The sequence below is a fragment of the Oncorhynchus mykiss genome, chromosome 12, assembly GCF_057628025.1.
Source record: "Oncorhynchus mykiss isolate SJ-2025 chromosome 12, ASM5762802v1, whole genome shotgun sequence".
Taxonomy (NCBI): Eukaryota; Metazoa; Chordata; class Actinopteri; order Salmoniformes; family Salmonidae; genus Oncorhynchus; species Oncorhynchus mykiss.
In genome coordinates, this window is record NC_143033.1 from 16756519 (window position 1) to 16781269 (window position 24751).

Here is a 24751-nt window from a genome sequence, read left to right on the forward strand (position 1 = left end):
TTCATCTTTCCCTCGATCCTGACTTGCACTTGAGCTCAATTTCGAGTTTCATAGCAAAGGGTCTGAATACATATGTAAATAAATGTATTTCTGCTTTTTAATACAATCAAAAAACCTATTTTTGCTTTGTTATTATCTAGTATTATATGTAGATCGATGAGGAACATGTATTATTTAATTAGTTTTAGAATAAGGCTGTAACGTAACACAATGTGGTAAAAGGAAAGGGGTCTGAATACTTTCCGAAGTTGATCAGGCTGTGGCCTGTGAAGTGCTGTCCCACTCATCTTCAATGGCTATGCGAAGTTGCTGGATATTGGTGGGAACTGGAAGATGCTGTTGTACACGTCGATCCAGAGCATCCCCAACATACTCAATGGGTGACATGTCTGGTGATTATGTAGGCCATGGAAGAACTTTATTATTTATTCATTTATTTATCCGTTATTTTACCAGGTAAGTTGACTGAGAACACATTCTCATTTACAGCATCGACCTGGGGAATAGTTGCAGGGGAGAGGGGGATGAATGAGCCAATGAATGAGCCAACTGGGACATGTTCAGCTTCCAGAAATTGTGTACAGATCCTTGTGACATACTGTAGGACTGTGCATTATCACGCTGAAACATGAGGTGATGGCCCGAAAATGCAGAGGTGTGGACTTGAGTCCGTGAAATATGATGACTTGCAACTCGACATTGACTTTAACACCAATGACTCGTGACTTGAGTCTTATGACTCGACCTGACTTGATACCCCCCAAGCCCAAATATTTAAAATTATGCTATTAAAAAAGTGTGCAGTGCATCAACTCTTCATTTAACAGATTACAGTTTGAATCGGACAGCAGCCAATCAAATTGTGCCAGCTGAGAAAAAGTTGTGCGTGGCAGTGCAGAGGAATGTCGGTGGGTGAATTCAGATGGAGCCCTTGGAAAGATGATACCCAAAATAATTATTTCTGGATATAAAGACGACTCTGTATCAACAAAAAAACGGATTGCAACTTGCAAAACATGCGGGAAGAAAATTACAGATGGAGGCGCAACAATTTCCAACTTTGTTCGACATTTGAAGCTGCACAAAGAACGGTAAGAAGTGGCTAATATAGCAGACAGCTATATATTTTATTACTTTACTAGTGTATCATGTAGGCAACGTAACGTTAAATCAATGAGCCTCCACACAGTCAGTCAGTGCGGGAACACGATCATTGCATCCAAGATTGAGCTACAACTGGCTAGGCAGTTGGTAGCCTAAATCCTGCCTGATGTTACTGCTGTTCCTAAAACCATTGGCATACGTTAGCCTACTGTAACCACACAAAGGAGAGAGAGTGTGTGTGTGTGTTAAGGTTGGGCGATTGTGTACAAGCCTACATTGCCTGAGTGCGCTCCTCGATAGTCGATCACTTTCTCATGGCTACCCATGTATTTCCATGGAAATATAACACTGATTTGGAAAGTAATAAATATATAGATATTTTAAAAGCGTTCATGATTTGTGTAAATGTTATATACTATTACTCTTGTTAAAAATATGAAATGGTATTACATTTGGTGAAGAGCACATTATGACTCAAAGTTTAGGACTTGAGACTTGACTTGACTTGATACTTGACGGTCTTGACTTGGGACTTGAGTGCTAAGACTTGACTGACTTGTGACTTGTAAAACAAAGACTTGGTACCACCTCTGCGAAAATGGACCTCAGGATCTCGTCACGGTATCTCTGTTCATTCAAATTGCAATCAATAAAATGAAATTGTGTTCGATGTCTGTAGCTTATGCCTGCCCATACCATGACCCCACCACCACCATGGCGCACTCTGTTCACAACGCTGACATTAGCAAACAGCTCACCCAAACAACGCCATGTGCGTTATCTGCCATCTGCCCGGTACAGTTGAAACCGGGATTCATCCGTGAAGAGCACACTTCTCCAGCGTGCCAGTGGCCATCAAAGGTGAGCATTTTCCCACTGAAGTCAGTTACAATGCAAAACTGTATTCAAGTGAAGACCCTGGGGAGGACGACGAGCTTCCCTGAGATGATTTCTGACAGTTTGTGCAGAAATTCTTCACTTGTGCAAACCCACAGTTTCATCAGCTGTCCAGGTGGCTGGTCTCAATTCTCTGATAACAGCTCTGGTATACATTCCTGCCGTCAGCATGCCAAATGCACACTCCCGTAAAACTTGAGACATCTCTGGCATTGTGTTGTGTGACAAACTGCACATTTTAGAGTGGCCATTTATGTTCCAGCACAAGGTTCACCTGTGTAACGATCATGCTGTTTAATCAGATTTGATATTGCACATCTGTCAGGTGGGTGGATTATCTTGGCAAAGGAGAAATGCTCACTAACAGGGATGCAAACAAATTAGAGAGAAATAAGCCTTTTTTGCGCATGGAACATTTCTGGGATCTTTTGTTTCAGCTCATGAAAAATGGGACCAAAACTTTACATGTAACGTTTATATTTTTGTTCAGTGTACGGTATATATACTGTTGAAGTCGTAAGTTTACATACACACAGGTTGGAGTCATTAAAACTAGTTTTTCAACCACTCCACAAATGTCTTGTTAACAAACAATAGTTTTAGCAAGTCGGTTAGGAGATAATTTTTAAAGAAGTATTGTATCACAATTCCAGTGGGTCAGAAGTTTTCTGGTAAATTCCAGAAAATGATGTCATGGCTTTAGAAGCTTCTGATAGGCTAATTGACATCATTTGAGTCAATTGGAGGTGTACCTGTGGATGTATTTCAAGGCCCACCTTCAAACTCAGTGCCTCTTTGCTTGACATCATGGAAAAATCTGAATAAATCAGCCAAGACCTCAGAAAAAAAATTGTAGACCTCCACAAGTCTGGTTCATCCTTGGGAGCAATTTCCAAACGCCTGAAGGTACCACGTTCATCTGTACAAACAATAGTACGCAAGTATAAACACCATGGGACCACGCAGCAATCATACCGCTCTGGAATGAGACGCGTTCTGTCTTCTAGAGATGAACGTACTTTGGTGCGAAAAGTACAAATCAATCTCAGAACACCAAAGGACCATGTAAAGATGCTGGAGGAAACAAGTACAAAAGTATCTATATTCACAGTAAAACGAGTCCAAGATCAACATAACCTGAGCAAGGAAGAAGCCACTGCTCCAAAACCGGCATAAAAATGCCAGACTATGGTTTGCAACTGCACATGGGGACAAAGATTGTACTTTTTGGAGAAATATCCTCTGGTCTGACGAAACAAAAAATAGAACTGTTTGGCCATAATGACCATCGTTATGTTTGGAGAAAAAAAGGGGGGAGGCTTGCAAGCTGAAGAACACCATCCCAACCATGAAGCACGGGGTGGCAGCATCATGTTGTGGGGGTGAATTGCTGCAGGAGGGACTGGTGCACTTCACAAAATAGATGGCATCATGAAGGAGGAAAATTATGTGGATATATTGAAGCAACATCTCAAGACATCAGGGAGACATCAGGGAGTTAAAGCTATTTCGCAAATGGGTCTTCCAAATGGATAATGACCGCAAGCATACTTCCAAATTTGTGGCAAAATGGCTTAAGGACAACCAAGTCAAGGTATTGGAGTGGCCACCACAAAGCCCTGACCTCAATTCTATAGAATATTTGTGGGCAGAACTGAAAAAGCGTGTGTGAGCAAGGAGGCCTACAAACCTGACTCAGTATTGTGGGCAGCTTGTGGAAGGCTACCCGAAACGTTTGACCCAAGTTAAATCATTTCAAGGCAATGCTACCAAATACTAATTGAGTGTATGTAAACTTCTGACCCACTGGGAATGTCATGAAATAAATAAAATCTGAAATAAATCACTCTACTATTATTCTGACATTTCACATTCTTAAAATAAAGTGGTGATCTTAACTGACCTAAGACAGGGAATTTACTAGGATTAAATGTCAGGAATTGTGAAAAACTGAGTTTAAATGTATTTGGCTAAGGTGTATGTAAACTTTTGACTTCAACTGTATATACAATGTCAGTCAGCTCCAGTTACATATTTACAATGTGCAGGGATACTGGAGAGATAGAGGTAGATATGTATAGGGTTAAGGTGACGAGGCATCAGGATATACTATAAACAGAGTAGCAGCAACGTATATTATGATTGTTTGTGAGTGGCTGTGTGTAGAGTTAGTATCAATGTATTATGTGTGGGAGCAAATGATGAAATTATTGTTTGTGTGTGTGTTGGAGTGTCAGTGTTAATGAGTTTGTAGGGCCCTGTGAGTGTGCATAGAGACAGTGCAAAGATAAGGGTCAACTCAGTCTGGGTACCCATTTTGTTAGCTAAATAGTTAGCTATTTAGCAGTATTATGGCTTGGGGATAGAAGCTGTCCAGGAGCCTGTTGGTGCCAGATGCACCGCTACCGTGTATCGACCCCGTTTCCTCTGCTGGGGTGGTATGTAAATTGGAGTGGGTTTAGGGTGGGTCTAGGGTGTCTGGGATGATGGAGTTGATGTGTGCCATAACCAGCCTCTCAAAGCACTTCATGATTACAGATGTGAGTGCTACATGGTGGTAGTCATTGTGGCATGAAGCCTTAGAGTTCTTAGGAACAGGAATGATGGTGGTCATTTTAAAATGACTGTGCTCCCAAGTGGCACAGCGGTCTAAGGCACTGCATCTCAGTGCAAGAAGCATTGCTACAGTCCCTGGTTCGAATCCAGGCTGTATCACATCTGGCCGTGATTGGGAGTCCAATAGGACGGAAAACAATTGGTCCAGCGTCGTCCGGGGTAGGCCGTGATTTTAAATAAGAATTTGTTCTTAACTGACTTGCCTAGTTAAATAAAAAAACATGAGGATGCCTAGGAAAGTAGAGGTTGAAATGACTGAATATGCCTGCGCTCTGAGAACACGCCCTGGAATACCGTCGGGCCCGCGGCCTTGCGACCTGATTAAAGACCTTTCTCACGTCGGCCTCGGAGAGTGAGATCACCCAGTCCTCTGGGTTGGTGATGGCCCTCACACCCGGCACAATGTTATTATTGTCGAAGCGTGCATAAAATGCATTGAGTTCATCTGGTAGAGAGGCATCATTGGGCAGATCATGGTTGGGTCTTCCTTTGTAATCCATAACGGACTACCACATGCTGCGGACGTCGGAGCCTGTGTAATATAATTCCTAAATTGTCCTTTTGCTCGTTTGATGACTCTGCAGAGGTAATAGTGGGACTTCTTGTACTTGTTCCTGTCCTCAACGTAGCCTCAGGGTTGTTTGAGATAGCCCTGTGTGCGGTAGCACTGACCTTTAGTTTAGGGCCAACCTCTGTGTTAATCCAGGGTTTTTGATTGAAAGCAGCAAACCTTCACTGTGAGGACAACGTTGCGGTACAATTCCAAATGAAGCCGGTGACAGTGTTATCGGCAGAGTCTCAAAACATATTCCAATCAGTGCCAGAAAAGCAGTTCTGTAGCATAATCTATTATTCTGGTGACCATTTCTCAACGGAGCGAGTCACAGATACTTCCTGTTTGAGCTTCTGCTTTTAAACAGGAAGCAGGAGTAAGGAGTCATGATCTGATTTGCCGAATGGCGGCTGAGGGACGGCCTTGTATGCTTGCTTGTGGATAGAATAACAGTTGTCTAGGACTTTATCGCACCTAGTCGGGAAGGAGATGTGCTGATGGAAGTTGGGCATCAAGAGTCTTAATGATGTGGAATTAAAATAGCCGGCAACTAGAAAAGCAGCCTCTGGATGTACATTTTCCTGCTGGTTTGTACAGATTGTTAAGTGCTAGCTTGTTATTTTTCTTGTCCTGAGGTGGAATTTATACAACAGTCACAATTCCAGCTGAAAACTCCCTTGGGAGGTAGAAGGGTTGACATTTGACCATCAGGTATTCCAAGACTGGTGAATAATGGGTCGACACTTCCACCGCTTGAGTCAGCACACCAGTTGTTATTGATGAAGAGGGAAACCCCTCCCCCTCTCAATTTCCCTGACGCCACTGTCCTGGAATTACAAAAAGATCCCAGGGCAGATGAGTCGAAGTTGAAGCCGGAATTGAGATAACTACTGATCTGATGTTCAAAAGTTCTTGTCGGTTGTAAGAAATGATAACGGAAACATTTTGTGAAAATAAAGTAAAAAAACGCCATCTTATGTAGTTACTAAAACAGCTCTACCTATTGATTGGTACAAGCTATTCCTGATCTGAATTCAGATTTACATGGCAGAGAAGTAGACCATGACATCATATTGTCATGACGTGGCCCTCTTTGGGTATAGCTAGTGGCTTCCCCCTCTCTCTCTCTCCTACACCCAGGTTCTGTTATCTCAGGTCGTAAATTCCTGGAGGAGACTCTCTCCTCCTGGCTATGAAGTATATAGAGAGAGAGAGTTTCACAGTAGAACAAAGGAACTTCTTCTACATCACAGAACTTGAGAACTGAACAATATCCATGTTTTGGAGAATGTGTAAATGGTCTTCGTGTTTGTGACCCCATGAAAGACAATACAGCCACATTACCTGACCTCTGTTTATACAGGTGCCTCTGTTATGAGGTTTGCGTCTAATTGTTGTATAAAATGAATGAATAAAGATTAAACTATTTGTGAAATGGTGTAATGTGATGTTAAACTGTTAATGTGAGAGAATTGTATTCCCTTTAAAAGTTTAACTAAGTTATTGGCCCGCTCCCATGAGCACAGACATGATCTGGCTCATGGGACAGCCCTTTTCTGTTACGAATAAAACCTCCTCCTGAAGAAATCCTCTTCAGACCACGCGTACCTCAATGGACACGGAGGGGGCACAGGTTGAGTTCAGACCACAAAAACCTCAGTATAGGCTAAGGTTGTAATGGTTGTTGAATTCCTAACCATACCATGTGGAGCATTGGCTACACGGTGGGAAATGGTTAAACTCTGAGACTATTGATCCCGGCAGAATAAGAGCAAATCTGTCTACAGCTAGAAATGATGTCAACCTGGGATGAGAAGACCGACAACCGCCGAAACATCTATAAAATATTTCTGAATGGTACTCTGAAGTATCCATTCTCACCATAAGACTTCAGGAAAGCAGAGGCGCTCAGATGAACTTTCCAACAGAAGGACTGACGATTCCAACAGAGATAACGACGACACACTGGGCGTAAATATATATTGATTGCAATTATTCCCAAATGAGTGAGTGTTCATGTGCAATAGATTAGCATTTCAATTAATATAATTATCAACTGTGTAGTGACTTTGTCTTTCCCGCCCTTCAGTCCACACCCACTTCCCTTTGTCCACCAAACCGTCATATCGGCTTAGCCCACTAGTGTACCTCCCCTATCATTTCCTTGTAACCAGATCTGTGATTGTTTATGCATTTCTGTGATTATTTAGTTAGTAAATAAATGATTAAGACAATTGATATATGGACGATTCTTAGTAAAGGCTGGGTGCAGATAACCAACATTTTATGACGTTTGGAATGAGACTAACGTGAGGTGAAGAATAATTCATTAAAAGACTATTTGATCCAATAAAATATCTGAGAAGTTATATTAGGAAAATTATAATTTTGTAATCTGAAGATTTTCCTTGGTGCCCTGACTTCCTAGTTAATTACATTTACATGATTAGTTTAATCACGTAATAATAATTACAGAGAATTGATTTGATAAAATAAGTCTTCACTTTAATGATGCCAGACAACAATATGCTGTAAGTTTTTAAAAAAGGCGGTCCTTCTCAACCTTTTGCGTTGGCAAGAGAAGAAGCAAAGAGTTGTTTTGTTGACAGATTTTCACATGCTGTTCCTAACTGAAGTGTTGTACATCCATTGACAAAAACACACCGATATAAAACCATTCAATGGAAGCAACTATGTCCATGTGTGTGTGGTTGTAACAATTAAAAAAGGGACATTTCTAAAAAATGCAACTTCATATTCATCATTTCCAGCACCAGTCCAACATCAACAACATATGTGAAAATGGCACGTTTCTATGTTTTGTAGTAAAACAGATAGAAAGATAAGTGTTTCCAATTAAATCATCAACCAATTAGTAGGCAACTAGTAAGCAATGCATACTCACAATTGGTGGTGCGCATCGTGTGATTTTGACCAATCATTTTTACTACAAATCATAGAATCGCATAATTTTACATACAGTGGGGCAAAAAAGTATTTAGTCAGCCACCAATTGTGCAAGTTCTCCCACTTAATGAGATAAGGCCTGTAATTTTCATCATAGGTCACTTCAACTATGACAGACAAAATGAGAAGAAAAAAAAATCCAGAAAATCACATTGTAGGATTTTTTATTAATTTATTTGCAAATTATGGTGGAAAATAAGTATTTGGTCACCTACAAACAAGCAAGATTTCTGGCTCTCACAGACCTGTAACTTCTCATTTAAGAGGCTCCTCTGTCCTCCACTTGTTACCTGTATTAATGGCACCTGTTTGAACTTGTTATCAGTATAAAAGCACCTGTCCACAACTACTAACTATTAGCTGATAATGACAACAGTAGCTGTTGTAATGCAAAGTTGTAGGGTGGTTGGTAACTGTGGACATCAGTTTTTTAAAATATATGTTCTATTTCACCTTTATTTCACTAGGCAGGTGGATCCACGTCTGGTGTTGGGCAGAAGCCCTAGCTCATGCAGAACAGGAGCAGAGTTAAAGGGAACAGGGTAGGAGACAGACGTAAACAATCAAACACACAGGTTACACTTTACTGTGAGAAAATGTGATGATTAGTGCAGTGTTATAAATGGGATATGTACTTAAACACTTTTGGAAGGTATAGCCTACCTTATATCAAATCTGATTTGTCCCATACACATGGTTAGCAGATGTTAATGCGAGTGTAGCGAAATGCTTGTCCGTCTAGTTCTGACAATGCAGTAATAACCAACGAGTAATATAACCTAACAATTTCACAACCTTATACACACACACACGCGCGTGTGTGTGTGTAAAGGGATAAAGAATATGTACATAAAGTTATGAAGGAGTGATGGTACAGGATAGGCAAGATGCAGTAGATGGTATCGAGTATAGTATATACATATGAGATGAGTAATGTAGGGTATGTAAACATTATATTAAGTGGCATTGTTTAAAGTGGCTAGTGATTCATTTTTTACATCAATTTCCATCAATTCCCATTATTAAAGTGAGCTGGAGTTGAGTCAGTGTGTTGGCAGCAGCCACTCAATGTTAGTGGTGGCTGTTTAACAGTCTGATGGCCTTGAGAAAGAAGCTGTTTTTCAGTCTCTCGGTCCCTGCTTTGATGCACCTGTACTGACCTCGCCTTCTGGATGATAGCGGGTCCCCCGCCGACTCAGAGCATCAGTCTGATCCAAACTCACTGGTTCTGGTGGACGGGATACCTCCTGGGGGGAAGGTGTTGAAGATGTTCACCATAGCCTTGGGAGGTGGCCTCGCTAATCTCGTCCTTGATGGGTATCATACAAAACGAAAATCTATTTTTGGTTCCAAGCACTCTTTTAAAAAGAGTTACAAAAGGGAATTTAGAGTTAAGCACGTACTCTTCCTTTACTGACCTTAATGGGTACTGCCTCCACCCAATTTGTAAAGTGATCAGTTGCCATCAGACACCAGCTGTTACCATTCCTGGATTTCGTGAAGGGTTCAATGAGGTCCACCCCTAACATTTAAAGCGTTAGGGGTAAAAATAAAGTAATCTCTGTCATACAGTACGCAGATTTTCATATTCGTAAGGATACCGACTGACACACAATAATATTGAACTCTGCTGTAGTGTCAACGGTGGGTGTAGCTGGTGCATGGAAGTCAGGCGCAGGAGAGCAGAAATGAATGGACAAAGCACTTTACTTAGGCAATCATAATACAGAACGCAACCGCATCACCAAACAAATGCCCAAGGAACAAGTGAGGCAGCACAAAGTACAAAACCCAAGTAAAGTACCAGCTGCCACAAAGCACGGGCATAAAACAAAACCGGGCGCAAACCAGCCGGAAGCGTGCCAACCTTGACAAAATAAACAATACTCCACACAGACATGGAGGGAACAGAGTGTCACGCCCTGGCCTTAGTATTCTGTGTTTTCTTTATTATGTTGGTTAGGCCAGGGTGTGACATGGGTGATTTATGTGTTTTGTTTAGGGGTTTTGTAGTCTATGGGGTTGTGTTCAGTTGAGTGTTCTAGGTAAGTCTATGGTTGCCTGGAGTGGTTCTCAATCAGAGGCAGGTGTTTATCGTCATCTCTGATTGGGAACCATATTTAGGCAGCCATATTCTTTAGGTATCTTGTGGGTGATTGTTCCTGTCTCTGTGTTTTGCACCAGTTAGGACTGTTTCGGTTTTTCCACGTTTTCTTATTTTGTATAGTGTTCACGTTTTCATCTTTCATTAAAGATGTTTATAAATAACCACGCTGCATTTTGGTCCTCCTCTCCTTCCCAGGAAGAAAACCGTTACAGAATCACCCACCACAACAGGACCAAGCGGTGTGGTGACAAGCAGCGGCAGCAGGAGCAGCACAAGGAGGAATGGACATGGGATGATGTGTTGGACGGCAAGGGTTGCTACACTTGGGAGGAGATCCTGGCGGGAAAGGATCGCCTCCCATGGGAACAGGTGGAGGCAGCTAGGAGAGCAGAGGCAGCCGGAGAGAGGAGCCGGCGATACGAGGGAACACGGCTGGCAAGGAAGCCCGAGAGTCAGCCCCAAAAATGTATTGGGCGGAGGCACACAGGAAGTATGGTGAAGCCAGGTAGGAGACCTGCGGCAACTTCCTGTGCTTACCGGGGGGCTAGAGAGACCGGGCAGGCACCGTGTTATGCTGTGGAGCGCACAGTGTCCCCAGTGCGGGTGCATCGGTTCGGTTCGGTTTATCCAGTACCACCTCCAAGCATCAGCCCTCCGGTGGCAGCTCCCCGCACTCGCCCTGAGGTGCGTGTCCTCGGCCCAGTACCACCAGTGCCGGCACCACGCACCAGGCCTACAGTGCGCCGCGCCTGTCCGGCGCCGCCAGAGCTTCCGCCCCTCAGTCCAGAGACGCCGGAGTCTCCCGTCCCTCAGTCCAGGCTCTGGACGGACGGAGGGGAGACTCCGGCGGCTCTGGACGGACGGAGGGGAGACTCCGGCGGCTCTGGACGGACGGAGGGGAGACTCCGGCGGCTCTGGACGGACGGAGGGGAGACTCCGGCGGCTCTGGACGGACGTACGGGAGACTCCGGCGGCTCTGGACGGACGTACGGGAGACTCCGGCGGCTCTGGACGGACGTACGGGAGACTCCGGCGGCTCTGGACAGTGACATGTGGTTATCAAATAAAATGTATGTCTCACATACACATGGTTAGCAGATGTTAATACAAGTGTAGCGAAATGCTTGTGCTTCTAGTTCCCACCATGCAGTAATATCTAACAAGTAATATAACCTAACATTTCACAATAATTACCTTATACACAAGTGTAAAGGAATGAATACGAATATGTACATAAAAATATATAAATGAGTGATGGCCGAACGGCATAGGCAAGATGCAGTAGATGGTATAGCGTACAGTATATACATATGAGATGAGTAATGTAGGGTATGTAAACATTATATAAAGTGGCTAGTCATAAATTGATTACATCAATTCTTCCATTATTAAAGTGGCTAGAGTTGAGTCAGTATGTTGGCAGCAGCCACTCAATGTTAGTGATGGCTGTTTAACAGTCTGATGGCCTTGCGATAGAAGCTGTTTTTCAGTCTCTCGGTCCCCGCTTTGATGCACCTGTACTGACCTCGCCTTCTGAATGATAGTGGGGTGAACAGGCAGTGGTTCGGGTGGTTGTTGTCCTTGATGATCTTTTTGGCCTTCCTGTGACATCGGGTGGTGTAGGTGTCCTGGAGGTTAGGTAGTTTGCACCCGGTGATGCGTTGTGCAGACCTCACTACCCTCTGGAAAGACTTCCGGTTATGGGCGGAGCAGCTGCCGTACCAGGCGGTGATACTGCCCGACAGGATGCTCTCGATTGTGCGTCTGTAAAAGTTTGAGAGCGTTTTTGGCGACAAGCCAAATTTCTTCAGCCTCCTGAGGTTGTCCGTGATGTGTACACACGCTGTCTGTGTGGGTGGACCTATTCCGTTTGTCCGTGATGTGTACGCCGAGGAACTTAAAATGTACTTCCCTCGCCACTACTGTCCCCGTCGATGTGGATAGGGGGGTGCTCCCTCTGCTGTTTCCTGAAGTCCACTATCATCTCCTTTGTTTTGTTGACATTGTGTGTGAGGTTATTTTCCTGACACCACACTCCGAGGGCCCTCACCTCCTCCCTGTAGGCCGTCTCGTCGTTGTTGGTAATCAAGCCTACCATTGCAGCGTTGTTTGCAAACTTGATGATTGAGTTGGAGGCGTGCATGGCCACGCAGTCGTGGGTGAACAGGGAGTACAGGAGAGGGCTGAGAACGCACCCTTGTGGGGAACCAGTGTTGAGGATCAGCGGGGTGGAGATGTTACGTACCCTCACCACCTGGGTCTAGGGTGGAGGTGATATGGTCCTTGACTAGTCTCTTAAAGCACTTCATGATGACGAAAGTTAGTGCTACAGGGCCGTAGTCATTTAGCTCAGTTACCTTAGCTTTCTTGGGAACAGGAACAATGGTGGCCCTCTTGAAGCATGTGGGGACAGCAGACTGGGATAAGGATTGATTGAATATGTCTGTAAACACACTAGAGGTCGACCGATTAAGCGGAATTGCCGATTTAATTAGTGTCGACTTCAAGTTTTCATAACAATCGGAAATCAGTATTTTTGGACACCGATTTGGCCTGATTTTTTTCTTTAACACACCTTTATTTAACCAGGCAAGTCAGTTAAGAACACGTTCTTATTTTCAATGACGGCCTAGGAATGGTGGGTTAACTGCCTTGTTCAGGGGCAGAACAGATTTTTACCTGGTCAGCTCTGGGATTCAATCTTGCAACCTTACAGTTAACTAGTCCAACGCTCTAACCACCTGCCTCATTGCACTCCACGAGGAGCCTGCCTGTTACGCAAATGCAGTACGAAGCCAAGGTAAGTTGCTAGCTAGCATTAAACTGTTTTTTATAAGATAAAATCAATCATAATCACTAGTTAAACTAGTAGTATCATCAACCATGTGTAGTTATCTAGCGTGTCCTACGTTGCATATAATCCATGCAACGCAGGGGGACGATTTAACAAAAGCGCATTTGCGAAAGAAGCACAATCGTTGCACGACTGTACCTAACCATAAACACCCATGCCTTTCTTAAAGTCAATACACAGAAGTATATATTTTTAAACCTGCATATTTAGCTAAAAGAAATCCAGGTTAGCAGGCAATATTAACCAGGTGAAAAATTGTCACTTCTCTTGCGTTCATTGCATGCAAAGTCAGGGTATATGCGATAATAATCAACGTTTTGATTCAACGTTTCAACGTTTCCGGATTCGACCATATTAATGACCAAAGGCTTCTATTTCTGTGTGTTATGTTATAATTAAGTCTATGATTTGATATTTGACAGAGCAGTCCGACTGAGCGGTGGTAGGCAGTAGCAGGCTCGTAAGCCTTCATTCAAACAGCATTTTTGTGCGTTTTGTCAGCAGCTCTTCACTGTGCATTCAAGCATTGCGCTGTTTATGACTTCAAGCCTATCAGGGTTGCACGCCAATAGGGTGCGCGCCAATAGCGTTTCAAACACCACTCGCTCTGAGACTTGGAGTAGTTGTTCCCCTTGCTCTGCATGGGTAACGCTGCTTCGAGGGTGGCTGTTGTCGATGTGTTCCTCGTTCGAGCCCAGGTAGGAGCGAGGAGAGGGACAGAAGCTATACTGTTACACTGGCAATACTAAAGTGCCTATAAGAACATTGAATAGTCAAAGGTATATGGAATACAAATGGTATAGAGAGAAAGTCCTATAAATACTATATTAACTACAACCTAAAACTTCTTACCTGGGAATATTGAAGTCTCATGTTAAAAGGAACCACCAGCTTTCATATGTTCTCATGTTCTGAGCAAGGAACATAAACGTTAGCTTTTTTTCATGGCACATATTGCACTTTTACTTTCTTCTCCAACACTTTGTTTTTGCATTATTTAAACCAAATTGAACATGTTTCATTATTTATTTGAGGCTAAATGGATTTTTATTGATGTATTAAGTTAAAATAAGTGTTCATTCAGTATTGTTGTAATTGTCATTATTACAAATAAAATAAAAATCGTCCAATTAATCGGTATAGGCTTTTTTTGGTCCTCCAATAATCGATGTCGGCGTTGAAAAATCATTATCGGTCGACCTCTAAAACACACCAACCAGCTGGTCTGCGCATGCTCTGAGGACACGGCCGGGGATGCAAGGCTGCAGGCCCATATGGCGAGGGTTAACACGCTTAAATGTTTTACTCACGTTGGCTACAGTGAAGGAGAGCCCGCAGGTTTTGTTAGCGGGCCATGTCAGTGTCACTGTATTGTCCTCAAAGCAAGCAATATACACGACTGTGATTTTGATCGAAGATAATTATCTTGGTAGATAATGAGGTCGGCATTTGATTGCGATGAATTCTCAGTCAGGTGAACAAAAGGACTTGAGTTCCTGTAGGTTGTTATGATCACACCACATCTCGTTAATCATAAAGAAACCATTACAAAACAACTTATCAGGGAAAAATTTGAATTGGGACACTTACCGATCATGTGCCATGGTGAAACAACTGTTGTTTCACCATGAGCAACGAACCGCCCTTGCTGTCTCTGCCTGGCCGGTTCCCCTCTTTCCACTGGGATTCTCTGCCTCTAACCCCATTACAGGGGCTGAGTCACTGGCTTACTGGGGCTCTCTCATGCCGTCCCTGGAGGGGGTGCGTCACCTGAGTGGGTTGATTCACTGATGTGGTCATCCTGTCTGGGTTGCCCCCCCCCCCCCCCTTGGGTTGTGCCGTGGCGGAGGTCTTTGTGGGCTATACTCAGCCTTGTCTCAGGATGGTAAGTTGGTGGTTGAAGATATCCCTCTAGTGGTGTGGGGGCTGTGCTTTGGCAAAGTGGGTGGGGTTATATCCTTCCTGTTTGGCCCTGTCCAGGGGTGTCCTCGGATGGGGCCACAGTGTCTCCTGACCCCTGTTATATCTGGAGTACTTCTCCTGTCCTATTCGGTGTCCTGTGTGAATCTAAGTGTGCGTTCTCTAATTCTCTCCTTCTCTCTCTCGGAGGACCTGAGCCCTAGGACCATGCCCCAGGACTACCTGACATGATGACTCCTTGCTGTCCCCAGTCCACCTGGCCGTGCTGCTGCTCCAGTTTCAACTGTTCTGCCTTATTATTATTGGACCATGCTGGTCATTTATGATCATTTGAACATCTTGGCCATGTTCTGTTATAATCTCCACCCGGCACAGCCAGAAGAGGACTGGCCACCCCACATAGCCTGGTTCCTCTCTAGGTTTCTTCCTAGGTTTTGGCCTTTCTAGGGAGTTTTTCCTAGCCACTGTGCTTCTACGCCTGCATTGCTTGCTGTTTGGGGTTTTAGGCTGGGTTTCTGTACAGCACTTTGAGATATCAGCTGATGTACAAAGGGCTATATAAATACATTTGATTTGATGAGCTTCAACTCCAGGGCCACATTCTCAAACTTCTGGCAGGCCAAACAGGGTAATGAGCTTTTTAAGCAAAAAGTGACAAATTGAAACATTGTGTGCTCTGATATGACGACAACACACTATTTGGCTGGCGAACACTATTTGGCATGACCGGTCTCAACATAGTGTTCTAACTAGATTAAGTACTGCACAGCATTAAGTTATGTTGGGAACATTGTCAAAATAGCTGATTTGCATCAAAAGTTACATGGTTTAAAATGAATAAAATGGTGGAAGCCAAAGCTTCAGCAGTGGGGTAAAGTACTTCAGCTTAAATGGTGTAAGACACTAAAAACAGCCCATGTCTCAATCATCAATTCTGTCATGTCAGAGCATTGCCGCCAGAAAACGTTTCGCGAGGCGGCATTTGCCACAGCATTTTTTAATCACCATAAAACACGTGCTATTTTATTTATATAGATTCGTCAACTCACGCACAATGTATATGTCTTTCACATCGGAGTGCTGCTGCAGGCTCTTTGCCTGTTGCGCGGGCCGGGCACAACATGCAAGTCGAGCTTGCCACTTTCTTCCGGTATTTATTTAGCAAGCATGATAACAAATCACTCCCGACAGACATGCAAAAACTCTTACATAAATGTAGCAGCCTAAATTTAGCCAAAGACAAAAACACCTGATTAAACTTAAAGGGGTTGATGATTACCTGACAAGTAGAATCAGGTGCGCCTGTTGGTGGTCCTGGAGGACCGGAGTTGATCAAGCCTACTATGCGCCCTGTCCTTCTGGCAAGTGTAAATTAAGCGGAAATATTGTATATTTAGCCTATAGCCCATTTGTATGTGAGAATGTAAATTATATCACATTTGGTTTATATTCAAACCTCGCCGGACTAAGCTACATTTTCTATCAAAATGAGTAACTGCAATTAATCAATATACACAATAGCACAGACTGAGTAAATGTTTGGTTAGGCCTGCAGCAGCATAGCGCAGGACTACACGACGTAAATCTGCATAAAGCAAGCTCAGCCCTCTGAGTTTTATTGCCCAATCATATTGTGTATAGGCACCCCCCTAGTCCTCCTTTAAAATATAATTCATATGAACAAGTAAAAGGTTGCTGCAGTTTGACAAGGTTTTCATTCTCCCCAAGGCCATGAATTTTTCCAGGAGTTTTGAAGAAATCATGTGACCTGATTAGAAAAACGTTGCTCTCATCATAGCCTATATTAAACAGTTTCACAATAAATTAATCACGTCATACCATATAAGGTCCAGAGTTTTGCCTGGTTAGGTTACTAGATCAGGAAAACTCCCCTGGCACCAGATAAACTGTCATTTCTCCCATGCATGACTGATTTTACTATGAAAGAACCACAGCAATTTACTACGCATCGCATAATGTAATTGTAATAGTCATGCACCTCCCCAGCCTAACCAAACCAAACCACACCACACCTCCCCTCCCTACTTCCTTCCTTCCTTCCTCTCTCTTTCGTGAAAAGGAAACTTTACTCGGTCTTTATTGCTTCGGTGAAAAGGAAACTTCACTCCGCGTGCTCTGTCAGAGTCTGTGTGTAAAGAGATAAATATATAGCACAGCGCATTTCAACGTGATGGGACATTAATCGAAGACAGAGCTCTGCAATTAACTTCATCCTTGACAACAACACATTGGTGTGGTATCAGGGGTTACCGAACAACAGTCTGACTGTGGAATAAGACTTTGGAGAAATTGATGACAAGTTTACAGATCTGAGTGGGATTGTAGCAGGAGCAAGAGCAAAGGACACATACTTTTCGATTGACCTTGGTCTAAGATGGTTGAAGAGAAAATTATTTTTTATCACTCCAAGTAATGTAAGTAAATTATGCTGGTGCAAAGAGAAATGTAGTTAACGTGAAATCTTGTAATTCACTGTGAAATTAGTTTATAGCTTTTACCAGAGTATTACATGGTGACCACAAATCACGTTCCCATCCACAGTTTTTATGCGAGTAAAGTCATACATATTGTCATAGAAACGGTTCCGTTAAATAACAACTGTGACTGCCTATTCCGGTCTTGACACATGCGCTCTAGCCAACAGCTCTCAGATAAAGTGCACGTAGGTTATGACATGATACGTTTGTCAAACGGCAGTCAAGCATCGATCATCATGTCACCAGAATAAGACCCTCGATATTTATTGGAAAGCAGCACCAAGCTCATCACTGTATTTTCACCACCCTGTGAAGTAAACCATAATATATTTAATCTGTAGCCTAATAAACGGTATGGTTTCCTGGGTCCTACTGGAGGACCACACCCCATATCATCGTGTGACTCCATGTGTACTTCAATATGATGGTTATTATATACATATGTGCATAAAGGCATTTCCACAGCAATTTCTCGCATAATTTTACCGAAGAAAAAATATCCCATGTCAAAACGAACATATTTTCGGCATTTATAAAATTGTACCGAAATGTCCTGTACAGCTGTGCTGGATTTTTTTTATACAGTATGATTTTACCGCCATAAACTGGTTGGAATCGTTTTTATTGTAGTAATTCAACTAAATTCAATAAACTGTATTTATCCTCAAGGGCAACACAATTTCACTCAATTCGTGCAAATATGTACACAAAGTATTTCAACCGATTTCGTGTGTTTTTATGTGGCTTAATCAGTTTGAAATCACACACACGTTTGTGACTTCATACATAGGGGAAGAAAAAAAATGTAAAACCAAACTTTGGAACCATCTTTTGAAAGTTAATTGAGCAATGCATTTTGGGCAATGGTGTTCTACACTATCACTTAGAAAAACAAACGTTTATTCTTTCAGTGAAATACGGAACCCCGCTCCGCATTTTATCGAACGGGCGAAAACCTTCAATGTTATGTCATCATTATGTAAAATTCGCAACGAGCCAGGCGGCCCAAACTGTTGCATATACCCTGACTCTGCATGCAATGAACGCAAGAGAAGTGACACAATTTCCCTAGTTAATAATGCCTTGTAACATGAATTTCTTAACTAAATATGCAGGTTCAAAAAAATACTTCTGTGTATTGATTTTAAGAAAGGCATTGATGTTTATGGTTAGGTCAATGTGCAAAGATTGTGTTTTTTTTTTGTGAATGTGCTTTTGTTATATCATCACCCTTTTGACGATATGATAATTTAATAGGCACCGCATTGATTATACGCAATGCAGGACAAACTAGTTAACCTAGTAATATCATCAAGCATGTGTAGTTTGATCGTTTTTTAAAGATGCATTTAATGCTAGCTAGCAATTTACCATGGCTCCTTGCATCCACAACATCCTTTTGACGCTGCACTCGCGTAACAGGTGGTTAGTTTGCCACAGTTTCCTCATGGATTACAATGTAATCTGCCATAATCGGCGTCCATAAATGCAGATTACCTCAACCGGCGTGGCAGGTTCCCGCGCTTCAGCAGGGGTGACCGGTCCGCTCCTGATCCCCGGGTTCGTTCCCTTTGTCAGCATCCTGCGGCTCCATCATCTCCTTGATTATCTTCCCGATATCTTTCACTCTCCTTGATTTTTTTCCCTCAGGTGGTATTGACTCTTTCATGTCGGTGCGTTTTTGTGTTTTGCGTTTTATTGTTCTGTTTATTTATTAAAACACTCACTCCCTGTACTTGCTTCTCGACACTCGTTGCAACTGTACACTAACATGACAAAACATAAACCATAGCTACTCTAATTGAACCTAGATGGACACATAGTGTGTAATAGCCTAAGTGATTATTAGAAAAAAGGAATAAAGCATACTGAACTAGAGCTGTACCACTGCCATTAGCTAAACAGTTCCAGTATAGCTATCAATGTGTGCTCTATGGGTTCACAGCTCTTTTCTTATCTCTGACCCTAACTCTCATTTCATGTCCACATCTTGGCTCAACCCTAATCCTAGCCATAGCCCTGTGAAACTAATCTTTTTCCATCGACTGCAATGTATTTGGTATTTGGGGTATTTAATTAGGAACCCCATTAGCCGCTCCAATTGACCTAAGCAAAGTCAATGGGTTGATTTCTAACTTCTCGCAAAATGTGAGATGACGTTTTCCTGTGATATCATGTTGACTTTACAGAGCAAGGTGATTATTTTTGTTAACAGATCAAATAACTAGCTATCTAGTTATTTATTAACTATTATTATTTTGTCTCACCACAGAATGAAAATTAGATGTTTTTTTCCAAGCAGACTGCGGAAGAAGCATTTTATTTCTTCATTATCGTCGCTGTTGGTGATCTGTGCCTTGCTGCTCCTCTGCCTAAAGGTCACCGTTAAAAACAGTGTGATTGTTGAACAGTACGGGACTACCGCAGGCTACGATGACGTCGAGCCTCCCCACCGCTACAACATTGACTGCAATGCCATCTACAACATGGATCCGGCCGAGGTGGGGAAGTCACTGGTCATCAGAAAACAAGGGGTGGTGTGGGAGCAGGATGAGAGCTTGATCAACCTGACCTCTAACTGCCCGCGCTACCTCCGCTCCCGGGGCTATGGCACCGTCCAGGTGTCAGAGGAGGAGCAGGCCTTTCCACTGGCTTACTCCCTGGTGGTCCACAAATCTGCCTTCATGGTGGACAAGATCCTCCGGGCCGTCTACACCCCTAACAATATCTACTGTATCCACTACGACCTGAAGTCATCAGAACTGTTCAAAGAGGCCATGGAGGGTCTGGCCCGCTGTCTGCCCAACGTCTTAATCGCCTCTAAGCTGGAGACAGTGATGTACGCCAGCATTAGCCGCCTCAAAGCCGACCTTAACTGCTTGTCTGACCTCATGGGGTCAGAGGTCAAGTGGAGGTATGTCATCAACCTGTGCGGCCAGGACTTTCCCTTGCGCTCCAACATAGAGCTGGTGGCCGACCTGAAGAAGCTCCAGGGGGGTAATATGATGGAGACGAGTCGTCCAAGCAAATACAAGAAGCAGCGTTTCTCCTTCCACCACAAGCTGCAGAACGCCGCCTTCGAGTACATCCAGATGCCGGTGAAAACCGACAAGGCCAAGGAGCCTCCCCCACGCGGCATCCAGATGTTCATCGGCAGTGCCTACTTCGTGCTCTCGTGGGAGTTTGTAGCGTATGTGAACACGTCTACACTGGCTAGGGATTTCCTGGTGTGGTCGAACGACACCTACTCCCCAGACGAACACTTCTGGGCCACTCTGACACGGGTGCCGGGCGTGCCGGGCGAGGTGCCCCGGACCCAGGCCGACGTCACAGACCTAATGAGCAAGACCAGGCTGGTGAAGTGGAGTTACCTGGAGGGACCACTTTACCCAACATGCACAGGGAAACATGTCCGCAGTGTGTGTATCTATGGGGCTGGGGAGCTGTACTGGCTCATGAACTACGGCAGCTGGTTCGCCAATAAGGTGGACCCCAAAGTTGACCCAGTCCTTATCCAGTGTCTGGAGGAGAAATTAGAGGAGAAACAGAGACTCTTGGTCAAGGCTAAGAAGTCACAACCAAAGACTCTGGAAAATGTTAAATTAATTGATGAATGATTGATTGATTAATAATTGCTTGATTCATGTTGGAATATGAACTACTGTAATTACAGCACCATTTTAGTATATATTTTTTTTTACAGTTTTTGTGTGCGAGTTGATTATGTCAGAAACTTAATTGAGATGTGCTTTAAGGTACTAATGAAAGATGAAGTGGAATGCTGGATGAGAGACTCTGTCAGATCTCTGGGTTAGAGTTAAACTATTGTTTTGCACCTTGATACTTGACGTGGGGAATGTTTGTCATAGCCTGACTTGAATGTGATATGGATCAGGGTAACATAACCAGGGTATAACCTCTGCTCACAGGGTGAAAGCCTGTGACAACCAGTGTATAATGACTATGTATATTTAACTAATACCCACTGGGCACAAACTGGTTGAGTCAAATCAAAATCTAATTTTATTTGTCACATACACATGGTTAGCAGATGTTATTGCGAGTGTAGCGAAACGTTGTTTCCACGTAATTTCAATAAAATGATGTTGAACCAACATAGAATTGACATCTGTGCCCAGTGGATACTGACAGACAGGCGTTAATGATTATGGCGACTCTGTGCACATGCACAGCCAGACAGAACAAATTATATGCAACCTTGTTAAATGCTGTAGCCTATTCACTGTGAGAACATTTTGGCCAAAGTAAAATGTTTAGACTGGTGATTTCTAAAGTGATTTCTCTGTTTCTCAAAGCAATACTCAATCCACATGTTGTTTTAATGATTTCAATGAAAGAGTATTTTTAAGAGATAAATAAATGTGAAAGAAAGCGGGGCAGAGACATAGAAAGTGTTTGTATTCCAAAGGAGGAGTTTACTTTTGACTCCAGATTGAAGTCAAAGACCACATGTTATCCTCTCACATCCCATGTTAGAAGGGGACATGCAGATCTGTATCATGACTACCTCTCAAGCCCATAAAATAATTGTGAATATTGGTGCAACAAGCTCTGCTTTGCTCTTTATCTATCTTAGTATCATCTGTCACATACCCAAACTGCCAGGACGTTTCGCATAAATAAACCCCTAGTTTATTTAATAGTGAATGTACCCACATGATAATGCAGTATAATGAGTATTTAATGGGGAATCAGAGGGTAAACGGGGGAAATGTCAGCTCTGGATCAATAGTTTCCACCACACTTAACAGCTGCCTAAAGTTGCCTTTACAAACAGAGTAAAGCCAATAATGATCACACATGAACACTCCTATTAGAAGTGAAACAGCCTTTTTATACCAGGTTTTCGAATTGAGAAACTTCATGGCAGTAGAGTTTCAGAAATGATTAAAAAAAAAACATGAAATCAACCTACACATCGTGAAAACATTGTAATAAGCACCTAATGACTAGGGAAGGTAGCAGATATTTTGGTTCTTGTGTTTTACTTGTCTTTGAATAAAAGTTGGATTTTAACTGGTCATAATGTATATTCAAAAACCTTTACTACTCAGATTAGAAAATAGTTTTACTACTCAGATTAGAGGGATTTAGTCAGGCTAACTCACTGAAAGTTATTATAACGTCTGCCAGTGTTTGTGTTAGGCATTGGCATCTCCATACAATGTTAATTAGTTATGTTACGTTCCTCAGCAAGAAAGCCAAAAATGTTCCTCAAACAGAAGGTGGAACTAACAAAGAGTCACTGACAACAAACAAATCGAAACAGATGGGGTTTTAGGACAGGTTCTGAAAGACAATTGTGGGGGTGTCCACTGAATGTTGACTAGCAACAACAACAGGGACCTAAAAGACACCCACCATGAGTACCCACTACATTTACCCAATAAGAGGCCAACAAAAGAAAAACCCACACCAAACTTAAAGACAGGAAGCAAACCAAAAAGTGGAGCTACATGAGAGCTACAGTCTGGGTACCTGCCTTTTAAGCTAACATTCCATTCCTGTGTTTGGCAAATAACAGGAGTGGCAAGGAGTAGAATGTAATAGCTAAACAGAGGCAGCAATCAGGCTAAGATGACCTGGGTCGTTACACAAAATTAGACCCTTTTTGGTAGTGTAACTTGGTAAAAGAAAATGTATATGATTTATTTCACCAAATTGTTATATTCTGTCATGAAGAGTACATGTTCAAATAAATAAAAAACATGTTTTCCCATCCCTTAAATATTAAATTAATATAGTAAGTGAAAATAAAGTAACAGGGTTGACCATAACAGGGTTGATGATTTCATATTAAATCATCCAGAAATCCCCCTGTGACAGGGGAAATGGAAGCTTGTTGTGTGCAACAGGGAGATTCAATTGAATGCAAGCCTCACAAAAAATCTAAAAGGTATCTATGGGTAACAGGGTTGAAGTGTTATACTCGGCTCACTCATTTTTCCAACACAAAACACCAGAAAATGTCCAGAAAGAGTAGATCCAGCCTGCTTTTACTCTATGATTTTACTATTAGATGTTCTGTTTCTTAAAAAAAAACATTGAAATATGAATCGTTCCACCATATTTGTATTTATTATGGATCCCCATTAGCTGCTGCCAATGTTATCGTGTGTGTGTATGCATGTGTCTGTGCCTATGTATATGTTGCTTCACAGTCCCCGCTGTTCCATAAGGTGTATTTGATCTGTTTTTAAAATAACATTTTACTGCTTGCATCAGTCACTTGATGTGGAATAGAGTTCCGTGTAGTCCTAGTCTGTTCTGGACTTGGGGACTGTGAAGAGACCTCTTGTGGCATGTATTGTGGGGTATGCGTGGGTGTCCGAGCTGTGTGCCAGTAGTTCAAACAGACAGCTTGGTGCATTCAACATGTCATAAATACAAGTAGTGATGAAGTCAATCTCTCCTCCATTTTGAGCCCGGAGAGATTGACATGCATATTTTTAATACATCCAAGAGCCAGCCGTGCTGCCCTGTTCTGAGCCAAAAAGTATATTTTTGTGGCACCTGACTACACCACTGAACAGGTGCGACAAAACTAGGGCCTGTTGGACCTACCTTGTTGATAGTGTTGTTAAGAAGGTAGAGCAGCACTTTATTATGGACAGACTTCTCCCCATCTTAGCTACTGTTGTTTTGACCATGTTTTGACAATGACAGTTCACAATCAAGGGTTATTCCAAGCAGTTTAGTCACCTCAACTTGCTCAATTTCCACATCATTTATTACAAGATTTAGTTGTGGTTTAGGGTTTAGTGAGTGCTAAATACAATGCTGTTAGTTTTAGAAATATTTAGGACTAACTTATTCCTTGCCACCCACTGTGAAATGAACTGCAGCTTTTAAGTGTTGCAGTCATTTCTGTCGCTGTAGTAGCTGATGTGTACAGTTGAAGTCGGAAGTTTACATACACAGGTTGGAGTCATTAAAACTTGTTTTTCAACCACTCCACAATTTTTTTGTGAACAAACTATAGTTTTGGCAAGTCGGTTAGGACATCTACTTTGTGCATGACACAAGTCATTTTTCCAACATTTGTTTACAGACAGATTATTTCACTTATAATTCACTACATCACAATTCCAGTGGGTCAGACGTTTACATACACTAAGTTGACTGTGCCTTTTAAACAGGAAAATGCCAAAAAATGATGTCATGGCTTTAGAAGCTTCTGATAGGCTAATTGACATCATTTGAGTCAATTGAAG

At 42.6% G+C, this 24751-nt stretch overlaps 1 protein-coding gene across 1 annotated transcript; it reads left to right on the forward strand.

Annotated features, from left to right (window-relative positions):
- The first annotated feature begins 17028 nt into the window (after nt 1-17028).
- Nucleotides 17029-22553, forward strand: LOC110537053 (beta-1,3-galactosyl-O-glycosyl-glycoprotein beta-1,6-N-acetylglucosaminyltransferase 4). The gene is made up of 2 exons (XM_021622772.3): nt 17029-17453; nt 19789-22553. The coding sequence occupies exon 2, from the start codon at nt 19790-19792 to the stop codon at nt 21131-21133; it is 1344 nt and encodes a 447-aa protein (XP_021478447.3). The 5' UTR covers nt 17029-17453; nt 19789; the 3' UTR covers nt 21134-22553.
- Nucleotides 22554-24751: the final 2198 nt, after the last annotated feature.

What these genes read in the sequence shown, in the direction of transcription:
- LOC110537053 (XM_021622772.3), top strand. Translation starts at nt 19,790, where the DNA reads ATGAAAATTAGATGTTTTTTTCCAAGCAGACTGCGGAAGAAGCATTTT.